Source organism: Carlito syrichta, unplaced genomic scaffold, assembly GCF_000164805.1.
Source record: "Carlito syrichta isolate Samal-C Ts95f unplaced genomic scaffold, Tarsius_syrichta-2.0.1 Scaffold309724, whole genome shotgun sequence".
Lineage (NCBI taxonomy): Eukaryota > Metazoa > Chordata > Mammalia > Primates > Tarsiidae > Carlito > Carlito syrichta.
Window position 1 is genome coordinate 746,132 of NW_007253820.1, and position 12,261 is coordinate 758,392.

Genomic DNA, 12,261 nt, shown 5'->3' on the forward strand with positions numbered 1-12,261 from the left:
ACTCACCTCAGCCTCCCAAAGGCACGGGATTACAGGCTGAGCCACCGAGCCCAGCTGGTCCCAGCTACTCTTGTGGGCTGCACAGTCTCTGTCTGTGAAGGCAGAGGGTTCGGTGAGATGCCTCTTGGCTTTGCGGTCTCCAGCTCTAGCATCCCCTAATTCTGGAGTTAACCTTTTGTCCTTGATTGAAATTTTTCTCATTTTTGCTCCCTGCTCCCATACCTCCATGTTTCTTTTGTTTTTAAAGTGAGCCAACACATGTTTAGTTTCTTGTCTCTTTTACAAACCTCTCACTTGTGTAAATGTGATGAAACTCATTCAGGTATTTGTCAAACTGCTAAAAGTAGACCCTGTGACCACTCGCTTACCAACAGCAATACATGCTTAACACCCTCTTCAGGGACACCAGTGAGCAAATGAGATTTGTTCCTACCCTCAGGGAGCTGACAGTGTGGTGGGGTGGACATAATGCTCACTTCCATAACAGTGTGATGTCAACCTAGAAACTGCTTGAAAGGAAAGCTGCGTAGGACTAGAATGGTAATTGGGGGCACTGACCACAAGTGGGAATTAGGAGTGAACAGGGGAAGGAAGGAAAGCTCAGGCAGAGGGATCTGTGAGAAGGTGGCTTTGTGGTATGGAAGAAGAGAGGATCAACAGGTCTCACCACCCAAACTGCCAAGACCCCAAAGGTGAGTTGAGGGGAGCATTCCTGTCCAGGCAGCAGGAACAGCCAAGCAGAGCTCCACCTGGGCTCTGGTCTGCCCTCAGCTGGAGGGCTCTTGTTAGCAAGGCACCTGGAGGTTTGAGGAACAGTCACATCCCCTCGGGTTATTGGGAATGAGGTTTATTGGCTGGGTAGTATTGATAACAAACTAGCATTAAGTGTGTATTCTTGCTAAACATTCTTGAATGAATTTAGGAACATTCAGTCCTCACAGCAGTATTTGGAAGCACAGGCATTTCTTTACAAGTGAGGCAGTGGAGGCCAGGGAGGTTGAATCACTTGCCTAAGGCTACATAGCTGTGACGGGGCAGAGCTGTGGTGTAAGTCCAGGTCAGGTTTGGGGCCCAGGACCCTGCTAATTTAGCCCATAACTGACCAGCCTGGGGATCAGCCAAAGGCAGTCATTCTCAGGCCTACACTGGGTGGCAAGAAGTTGGCCCAACCTTGTCTTCTTAGGGCACCAGGAACATGAGAGTGGGCAGAAGAGGACATGGTAGCTCCTGCTCAGTCATCCCCCCATCATGGGTGGGTGATATGGACACACTGCTCAGACCACCATCCTCAGGAAGGTACAGCTGTAGAGCATGGCCTCCTGAGGCCCTGGTTTGCACATTGTTGCCATCAGGACCCAGCAGCAGTCCAGGCGACCTGGCCATCTTGTCCCTTAAAGGCAAGTGACCACTGTAACCTGTTCTGACTATACTTGGCTCAAAACAGCCTTTCTGGCTCAACTGCTTCTTTTATTACCATGTCCTCTTCTGCCTGCTATCATGTTCTCAGTGCCCTAAGAACACAAGGCACCAGCCACAGTGGCTCACACCTGTAATCCCAGTACTGTGGGAGGATTGCCTAAGCCAGGAGTTGGAGATCAGTCTGGGCAACTTGGTGAGACCTCTTCTCTACAATAAATCAAAAAATTAGCCAGACGTGGTGGTATACTCCTATAGTTCCAGCTACTTGGAAGGCTGAGGTGAAAGGATTGCCTGAACCCAGCAGGTCAAGGCTGCAGTGGCTGTGAATGTGCCACTGCACCCCAGTCTGGGTGACAGAGTGATACTCTGACTCGAAAAAACAAACAAAAAAGTGGGCAGGCCTGAGGATGACTGCCTTTGGCTAAGCCCCAGGCTGGTCAATTGTGGTCAGATGAGTAGGGCCCTGGGCCCCAAGTCTGGCCACTTACACATGAGGAGCCACTTGTGCCACATTCTTCCCTGGTGAATGGTGTTGGTGGGCTCTTGGGGGCTCATGGATGGAGGCTTCTTTTGATATGTCATAGCCAATTCACAGGCACCTGATGACCTAGCTGTGACCTGAGGTGACTCATCTTCATGATAGCAGCCACCATCCAGTGAGTGATGTCCATTTAGTAGTTCATCTCAAGGAAACAATCCTTAAAACAAAAGACTCAGTGCACAATGATGTTCACTACCCAGTTAATTACACTAGTAAACCCAGCCTAAGTACCTAATGATAGGGTGGGGAACTCTGGACTGTCCATTTAGTGGGTTCTTTGAAAAAGGTAGCAGTGTACATACATTTTATGTTTCCATGTTCATTGTACATGGAGACATGCTTTAATTTCAAGAGTACACTCGTGTGTATAGACAGTATGTTTACAGCTGGGCCCGAAGCCTCCCCTGGGTGGGAACGGTGATGCTGATGTCCCGGCTCAACCTTTCTTCTTCTTCCTACTATTCAGTACTTAGAATTCTATAAGAGCAGCCCTCCTGCTTTAGGTTCTAAGCATTATGAATTATTGTCTCCTTGATTGCCGGAAACCAGACAAGACTGTGTGGTCCTGGGAAAGGAGCCAACAGGCCTGCATTTGAATCCTGTCCCTACTGCTCATCTGCCATGTGACCACAGACAGGTCACCTTACTACTCAGAGCTCCTGCTGTCTAATTGGCAAATGAAGATGGTGATGCCACCCACTGAGTAGCTATGTGGCCTGGCACTGACATACTTCAAGTGCTCAGCACTGTGCCTGCCACATAGCAAGCTCTCTATAAATAGTGTCACTGTGAACTGCCAGTCCAATACTCAACAATTAGGGGTATGGGGTGGAGCTCGGCAGAAAGGGCTTCACCGTCCTGCTCAATTTCCATCTGCTCTCCCCTCAGGCATTCCCATCAAGAGTACCATGGACAATCCCACCACCACACAGTACGCCAACCTCATGCACAGCTTCATCCTGAAGGCACGGAGTACCGTGCGTGAAATTGACCCCCAGAATGACCTCACCTTCCTTCGAATTCGCTCGAAGAAGAATGAAATCATGGTTGCACCAGGTAAGGGGTCTTCTGCCGCCCGCTTGGGAGCAGACCCTCACAGCACATTCTCCATGGCTTATCAGAAGGCCGGGCCCATTGGTGTTCCTGGAGGGTGCAGGGAGGTCCTGGGGAGCTGAAAGAATCGAGTCAATGCCTCATTGCCTAGCCGGCCTCCAGCTGATGTCTGCCAACAAATCCTCACAGTGTCTAGGCCACAGTGAAGAGTCGGTCTCATGGGGGAGATACACACATAAGCATAACACCATATCACTCCTGCCTTGATAGGGGGAAATTCAGAGGCGCATACAGGACGTAGAAGAGGATATGGCCAGATCTGCCTGGTTCTGTCAGCAAAGGCTTCCCAGAAGAGGGGATATTGGAGCTGAATCTTGAGGGGACAGGAAACGGTGTGAGCAAGGTGGAGTAGCGGGAAAACCTGTTTGCAGGAAAAAGAATTCAGTAGTTCTAAGTCAAAATGTAAAGCAAAAATATTGTATTGTCATTGTATCCTTGAAAAAGTAGTTTTTACAGGGCTGGGCTCAGTGGCTCAGCCTGCAATCCTAGCACTTTGGGAGGCCGAGGCGAGTGGACTGCCTGAGCCCGCGGGTTTGAGACCCGCCCAGGCAACTTGGCGAGACCTCGTCTCTACAATGAATCAAAAACTAGCCGGGCGTGGTAGCATACGCCTATAGTTCCAGCTACTTGGAAGGAGGAGGTGGAAGGATCGCCAGAGCCCAGCAGGTCGAGGCTGCGGTGGCCAGGAGCGGCCACTGCACTCCAGTCTGGGCGACAGAGTGAGACTCCTACTCAGAAAAAAGAAAAAAGAAAAAGTATTTTTTACCCACTTGGAAAGGCCAGTTCTTTCTCTAGGCTCCATGCAGCCAGCCTTGCCTCCCACACTGGAACAGATTGCTGTGTTTTACATGGAGAGTTGGGCTACTTCTGTGCCTGTGTGCTAGAGTAGTCCCTGTCTTTCGTCCTTAAGATCATTCTTGGAGTGCTGAGATGCTTATCCTGGGAGCAGCCCACAAGGACTGGGGACACAGGAAGGACAGTAGGGCTGCCTTCCTCCCTGGCTCCCTCACTGTCACTCATGGACTAGGATGTGGACAGATGCCCCACGACTGCTCTTCCTTGTTGCTTCTTTCTTGCCCTCGCTCTTTTGGCTGAGCTACCTAGTTGAGTGTAGCTCCATAGCTATGTAGCCGCACAATGCACTGCAGCTTATCTAGGGCAGGAGAACGTGGAGTGCGAGGTAAGGCTTTGGTCCAATTTAGAAGAGGCTGCAAATGCCAGACTGAACTGTGTGGACTTGATCTTGTGAGCAAAGGTTTTTAGGGCAGGAGGTGATATGATTGTGTCACATGCCAACCAGTGCCTGATCTATCAGGGAAAAAGACTGCAAGAGGTACAGAATCTGTTTTCCCAGCTTTTTCTCTTATAAGCATGACCTTGGGCAACTCACAGGACACATTCATGTCCTTATCTGTAAAGTGTCGAGCAGAGAACTGTGCTGCTCTGGTCTTTGAGACACCCCGTCTGGCTGAATGTGTTGGCTCAGGTTGGGAAAAAAGCTAGGATCAAATGTGAACTGAAATCCCTCCCGACACTTCATATTGTGTGTGACTACAGAGGACAAAGCTTCACTTTCCTAAAAGTCAGGCCAGGAATGATCCCTCTGTTCACCCTGTGCCTCAAAGCAGACCTTGTGCTCCCCAATGGTCCATCAGGGAACTTAGAATGTGAGGCAATGGAGCCAATTATGTGGTCTCTAAAGCAGACCAACTCTCCATGAACAGTGTCTCTTGGCTATCCATGGACCAGCTCAGCAGTAAAGGTATCTCCAGCTTGGGCCAGAGGCCTACAGGCTTGTCAGTGGAGGCGAGAATGATGTAGCCAGACCTTACCTGGGCAACACTACAGAGAGTACACCTGCTCCCGTGCTCACCCTCAGTCTGTCTCTCTCTCTTTCATGCACACACATTGTGTTATACTAGAGGGCATGTGACATGTTGAGGTTGTCTTAAACACAAGCCGGACGTGGTGGCTTACGCCTGTAATCCCAGCTCGTTGGGAGGCAGAGGCAAGAGGATTGCCTGAGCCCATGAATTTGAGACCAGCCTGGGCAACATGGTGAGACCTCGTCTCTACAGTAAATCAAGAAAAATATAGCCAGGCATAGTGGTTTGCGCCTTTAGTTCCAGCTATGTGGAAGGCTGAGGCGGAAGGATCATCTGAGCCCAGCAGGTCGAGGCTGCAGTACCCATGAGCGGGCCACTGCACTCCAGTCTGGGCAACAGAGTGAGATTCTTACTCAAAAAAAAAAAAAAAAAAAAAAAAACATTAAAAAAAATAGAATTTCTTTCAGGCTGCCTTTCAGAGCCCCAGACTCTGTTCCCAGGGGCCCTGCTGAGCATGCTCTGGGTTTCCTTGTCACTAGTCTAACCAGATGCTTATCGACTTTCTTTTCTTTTTTTAGTTAGAGTCTCACTCTGTCACCCAGGCTGGAGTGCCGTGGCATGGTGACGGCCACCGCAGCCTCATCCTGCTGGGCTCAGGCAATCCTTCTGCCTCAGCCATCCAAGTAGCTAGAACTACAGGTGTGTGCCACCATGCCCAGCTAATTTTTTTTTTCAGTTGTAGAGATGAGGTCTCGCCAAGTTGCCCAGGTAGGTCTCGAACCCATGGGCTCAGGCAATCCTCTCACCTCCGCTTCCCTGGGATTACAGGCATGAGCCACCACACCGGGCTGCTTATCCTCATTTTTAAGTCTGTCTCCTCCCCTAGACAGTAAGTTCCATGAGGGCAGAGGCTTGTAAACACATCATAAACATTTAACAAATATTGGTTGAATAAATAAATGACTTTCTCCATTGCTGACACCCCACCACTGTGGGTCAGAGGTGGGGTCAGCAGTGGAAATGGGGTTAGGAATGTCCACAGGGCATGGTATTTATTTATTTATTTTTGAGTTGGAGTCTCTGTTGCCCAGGCTGGAGTGCAGTGGCATGCTCACTGCCACCGCAGCCTTGACCTGCTGGGCTCAGAAAATTCCTCTGCCTCAGCCTTCCAAGTAGCCAGAACTACTGGCACACGCTACCATGCCTGACTGATTTTTTTTTTTTTTTTTTTTTTGTAGAGACGAGGTTTTGCCAAGTTGCCTGGGCTGGTCTTGAACCTGCAGGCTCAGGCAATCCACTCGCCTTGGCCTCCCAAAATGCTGGGATTACAGGCTAAGCCACCGAGCCCAGCCTGGGCATGGTATTTAGGATGAAATACTTGTATGTGGCCAAGAAAAAACATTGGGTGGGTGGCCAGAACTCCTGTGTTCAGGAGCTACTGACTGACCAGAGCCTCAGAAGCATTCAGGCTGGATTGCCTTAGCATCACCGTAGAGCACAGGCCTTCAAGGAGTAGCCCCTGGCAGAGCACAAGCCTAGCAGCTGTGTGGCTGAGGTGGCCCTTTGGGACTCTAATTAGCACCCTACACCTTGTGAATAACTTGGAGTAGCCCGGCCCAGGAGGGCGATTCACAGCTCTTCCCGCCCACCTGATCTGACATGTTGATCAAACTGAGAAGTTGCTGCCCACAGCACAAAGGGCAGCAGGTAGTTTCAGACAGTTTGGCTTCCAACATCTGTACCAAATTTCACCCCACCTGGCCCAGAACTGCCCTTGTGAAGAGATGTTTGCACCTGAAGTCCCAGTCACTGGGAAGGCTGAGTCAGGAGGATCACTTGAGCCCAGGAGTTTGAGGTTACAGTGAGTTATGATCATACACCAGCCTGGACAACAGAGTGAGACCCTGTCGTCAAAAAAAATACAGACTTCTGGTTTTCACTTGTTAACCTCGCTGATATAAAGCTAAGGTAAGTCAGCGTAAACAACTTTGAACACATTGTCTCCCACAAAGCACTTGAAGTGGTATTAGTGGTTTAGGGCTTGGTAATTTAGAATAAGACACTGGTACTATTGATTGTGTCTGTTTTTAACAGTGATTTGTTAATTATTTGTGTTAGGGATTTTTTATTTTTATTTATGCAAATTACGTAGCTGTAAAACTGTTAGTCTTTTTATTTCTGTTTCTACCCAGTTGCAACAACCCATCACTTTGGAAAGAACCAAGCTTAGGCTTGAATCTAAACAGGCACAAAGCATACATGGTTGAGGCCCTGCCATTTCACTCATGCTCAGCAGGGGGCAGCAGGCCAGAGGAGTTCAGAGGGTCAAACCCGGCTTCCTATCCCCACCCCACCCCACCCTGTGTCTCTTCCTTGGTTTAGGCAAGACTTTTAACTGTTTGAGCCTCAGTGTTTTCTGAGCAATTTGGGGATTCCTTGAGGTGTCATGAGAAGTGGTTGGCCCAACAGGGACACAGAGAAGCCTTGATAACTCTTAAGTAGGTTGAAACACCTGCTTCTCCACTTTCCTCCTCTATAAAATGTAAGGCAGTCAGACTCACCTCTGAGGACTTCTACTTGTATGATTTCTTGGTGAACATTCCTCCTCACTGGGCTGGATCCCTGGAGCTGGAATCCAGGTAAATTTGTCATCCCCTTTTGACCTAGTACCTCTGAAATTTTCTTGTCCAGAAGGCTCAGGAAAGCCAACTTGTGATAAGCTGAGCTTGTGATAGAAATGGACATAACCCAAGACCAGTGAGGTTATGGCTGGAATTCTACCTTTGACACTAACTAGCTGTGTAACCTTAAGCTAAAGGTCCTACCCGAACTTGCAGCATCAGCATCACCGGAAACGTGTTGGAAATGCAGATTCCTGGGTTCCACCCCAGGCTCACTGTATCAGGGCTCTGGGGGTGGAGCCAGCAGCCCTGCAGGTGATTGGGATACCCTGTAGTTTAAGAACCACTCTTTAGGCAATTCATTGAAACTCTGAACCTGAGTGCCCCCACCTGGAAAACTGGGATGAGGCTCCTACCTACCCGCTGCTACAATTGTGGGGAGGATTAGAAAGAGGATGCCCTGCAGCGTCTGCTGCCTGCGCTCCCACAGGAAACTTGAATGCTTGTCTTCTGTTCTCCCAGTAACTGGAGGTAGCCTGAGCATTGATGCTTTTAATTGCTTTCCTTCCCTCCCTCATCTTACAGTAGTGACTTAATGATTTCTTTGCTTTCTGGTGTGATTTTCTTTCATTTTATGTTTAGTGATTTGTTTTTTCCGTTTTTCTCTTTTGCAGATAAAGACTATTTCCTGATTGTGATTCAGAATCCAACTGAATAGGCACTCGCCTGGCTACCTGTGTCATTCCTTAATTTAATCCCCCCAAGAGTAATTAATCATGTCAGCACACTGGCATGTGGAAATCGCCTTAGAGCCCAGTCAGACCAATCCAGTGACCACAGGTGGGCTGGCAGCCCTGCTTGCTCCACCAGAGGACTCCTGCTGCACCAATCTTCCCCAGAGTCGGGGCAGAGCGGGGAGGGTGCCTCTCTCCTCACTTCTGGGTTTTGGAGCAAGAGCTTGTGAACAGCCCACACCCAGCTTCCTTCTGACTTTCAGTTTGCTTTGTTGCCCTTGGAAAAGGCTGTTTTTCTTTAACTAAAAATAACTGAAATGCTTACCCTGCTGTTGTGTCTTTAAACACTGGGTTGAAGAGGCTTCTTCCTGCATAATCATGTCTAAGGACTGAGCTCGTTGCCGCCTCTGGCCCCTGGTGGTAGATTGTGTTCATGGCCTCTGAGAGGCCTGATCTGTAATGCCCCTGTGGCCACACTCACTGAGCACAACTTGGTGTATAACTGGTGCCCTGTTTCTGGGCTTCTTGCCCCTCGGCTCCTTTTATCATTTCCCACACCTGCCAGTGTTTTGAAAGGTTTTTTCCTCCTACCCTGCACAGGGGAAAGGAGGAGAGTGATGTTTACTGAGGACCCAGAATGCGCCTGATATGTCATGCAGTCTCTGCAGACTGAGGGTACCACTGTTCAAGCCACCTTAGAGATGGAGAATCGGGGTCTAGAAAATGGCTTGCCCAGGCCCTCACAGCTTGGAGCACAGGCCTCTGACTCAAATAGTGCTGCTGTTTCCATGTTGCCTGCTGCAGACATCCTGGATGGGCCTGTTCACCAGCGTGAGCTCATTCTGGGTAAGCACCTGCCTCCCTGCAGACACGGGGTTCCCAAAACTTGCCTGTACTCAGTGTTGCTCTAGACCACCCATCATTCAACAGCACTTGATTTTCTCCCTCCCGAAACCACATGTGTTTATTTTTTTTATTAGGTTTTTCTTTTGATCTTTTGTTTCTTGTTAGGCAAAAAATTTTGAAGATCCAAAGCTCTAGAGTGTGAACCTGGAAAGCCCCTTCATTGTCCTTCTCCTCACCCCAGAAGTAACCACAGTGCCAGTTCTTCCATCTAGCCAAAGCACTTTCTCAAATTTTCCAGTGAAGTTTCTTTAGTGATACAGAGGGAGTAAGACATGTACCTTTGGGAGCTCAGGGGTCTAATTTATAGAAGGTGGCAAAATTTCTTCAAATCTCACATGCAAGATATAATAGGAATTTTCCACTCTATAACATATCCATGATTGTCTTAACATAAAAATAATTCTTTCAAATCATTTCCTCCAAATCCTCAAGTAAAATTGGTTATCTTGAGAAACTACTGCTGTTTACCCTTTCCCTGTGTGCCCAAGAGGCACTCCCTGAGAGAGGGTGATTGCAGACCCTGCATGGTAATTATCTCCTAGTTCCATGTTTTAAAAGAAAGTGGGGTAGTAGTATCTTCCTTTTTGTTCTCAGAAGCTGTTGGAGGCCAGATCGAGGCCTGAGGCTTCTGTCTTGGCTTGAGTTTCTCCAAGAAGGATCACGGGGAAGGAGGTCAGAAGGTGAGGCTTGTCCCTGGAGGAGTTCTGGAGGAGTTGTGGCTCCAGAGCGAGGTCTGGATAGGGCTTGGGGCCGGTCTCCTCCTTCCCTTAGTCCCTCTGCCACTCACTCTTGTTTGCCTTAAAATTCTCCATGTTAAAACGGTCCTTCGAGGTCCTGGGGGAAATGTAGGCTCAGTCTGTCTTTGCTTCCCCATCTCCTGGGCATCAGGAGCCCACTGTGGGTGCATTCAGATTTGTAAATGCAGCAAGCACAACTCCTTGGACTCATTTTAAGGTATAAGAGCTGATAACCACAGAAGAGGTCTACAGAAAAAAGATGTAAACATTCAGATTCTTAAAAGTTTAAGTAATGGTATTACACAAGCAAAAACCCTAGTGTTTCTGTACTTAAAAGCAGCACTTGTACAGGAATACAGCACCTGTCAAAGTTGGAAACTGACAATTGTCATAGGCCTAGAGGAAAGGGCATGGTCTCTGGGTTTCAGAGGAACACTTGCCAAAACAGCAAAAGGATGTCCACACCTAGTATTTTATTATGAAAATGTCCAAACATGCAGAAATTGAGATAATGATATATCTTCCATCTAATTTTTTTTTTTTTTTTTTTTGAAGTAGTAGTCTCTCACTCTGTGCCCAGGCTGGAGTACAGTGGCATGCTCCTCGTGGCCACCGCAGCCTCAACCTGCTGGGCTCAGGCAATCCTTCTGCCTCAGCCTTCCAAGTAGCTGGAACTACAGGCATGCGCCACCATGCCCGGGTAATTTTTTTTTTTTTTTTATTGTAGAGATGAAGTCTCGCCATGTTGCCCCTCTCGCGTCCGCCTCCCAAAGTGCTGGGATTACAGGCATGAACCACCATGCCCAGCTCTTCCATCTAAATTCTAGTTAACCATTTTGCTGTATTTCTGTGCCACATAACTTTGCATTCCTCTATCCAACCTGCTCTGTTACGCATTTCAGAGTAAGTTGCAGACAGTACTCACCCCTAAGGGCTTCCAGATGCATGCATATCACCAGCTTGCTTTCCTTTTTGGAGATTTACATTCAGTGGAACATACAAATCTTAAGTGACAAATACGAACCCTGTGTAACCTCACCCCTTCAAGGTAACATCCACCCCAGAAAGTTCCCTCCTGCTGCTACCAGTTGGTCTAGCCCACTCCCAAGAGGCAACCCTTCTGATCTCCAGGTGTGACTTCCCCCCCCACACACACACACACACAATACAGCTCTTGCCTGGGATCCCTGTGGCTCAAGGAAGTGGTTGCTTCTCCGAAAATTCTGCAGCTGCCATCTCTTACGACTCCACATCACCCCTGACCTGGTTCCTTGAAATTCTGATCTTCCACTGGGCGCGGTGGCTCAAGCCTATAATCCTGATGCTTTGGGAGGCTGAGGCAAGAGGACTGTCTGAGCCTATAGGTTCAAGACCAGCCTGGGCAACACGGTGAGACCTTGTCTCTACAACAAATCAAAAAATCAGCCGGGCGTGGTAGTGTGTGCCTGTAATTCCAGCTACATGGAAGGCTGAGGCGGAAGGATCGCCGGAGCCCAGCAGGTCAAGGCTGCGGTGGCTGTGAGCATGCTACTACACTCCAGTCTGGGTGATAGAGTGAGACTCTAACTCAAAAAAAAACTTCTGATCTTCCTCTGTGAGCTGGTATTGCCATTTCTCCAAAAATTAAAAAAATGCCCCAGGGATTATAAGGCTTTCTCTCCTTTCCTGTTTGGCTTTGAAACACTGCACTTTTGTATATATTTTCTTTTTTTGAGTCAAGATCTCATGCTGTTGCCTAGACTGGAGTGCAGTGGTACCATCATGGCTCACCACAGCCTCGACCTCCTGGGCTGAAGGGATCCACCCTCCTCAGCCTCCCAAGTAGCTGGGACTGCAGGTGCACACCACCACACCTGGCTCATTTTTTAATTTTTGTGTAGAGACAGGGTCTTGCCATGTTGCCCCAACTGGTCTCGAACTCATGGCTCAAGCAGTCCTCCCTCCCAAAGAGCTGGGGTTACAGGCATAAACCACTGCACCTGGCCTTTTGTACATATTTTCATTGAGCATCACACATTGAGCCATCTTTCCACACATTCTGGTTTGTCTCTATCAAATCCCCAGAAAAAGAAAAAATGAGAAATGAAGGGCTCATACATTTCATCCCCACAGCAGAGAGAAATGCTAAGTTGTAGCCCATGCCTGTAGTTCCAGCAATTTGAAAGGCTGAGGCGGAAGCATCACCAGAGCACCGCAGGTTGACACTGGGGTGGCCGTGAGCGTGCCACTGCACTCCAGCCTGGGCGACGGAGTGGGACTCCAACTCAAATAAATAAATGCTAAGTTGTCAAACACATCAAATCAGCAGACACTCTCCCCTGGTCCATAAACTTAAGCTGCTGGTCATATGTAATAAGGAAAGCA

The 12,261-nt window shown here is 48.6% G+C and overlaps 1 protein-coding gene across 5 annotated transcripts in view; it reads left to right on the forward strand.

Annotated features, from left to right (window-relative positions):
• The window catches only part of DYNLRB1 (dynein light chain roadblock-type 1), a 24,370-nt gene extending 15,792 nt beyond the window's left edge, over positions 1–8,578 (forward strand). For 4 of the 5 annotated variants that reach the window (XM_008067628.1, XM_008067627.1, XM_021717390.1 and 1 more), the window contains 2 exons: positions 2,849–3,016; positions 8,195–8,578. In XM_008067628.1, the coding sequence (XP_008065819.1) occupies positions 2,869–3,016; positions 8,195–8,238 (192 nt within the window). In that variant the 5' untranslated portion in view covers positions 2,849–2,868 and the 3' untranslated portion in view covers positions 8,239–8,578. Of the gene's footprint in view, positions 1–2,848; positions 3,203–8,194 lie in introns of those variants that run through there. The other variant, XM_021717389.1, reaches the window with a different exon arrangement.
• The last annotated feature ends 3,683 nt before the right edge of the window (positions 8,579–12,261 follow it).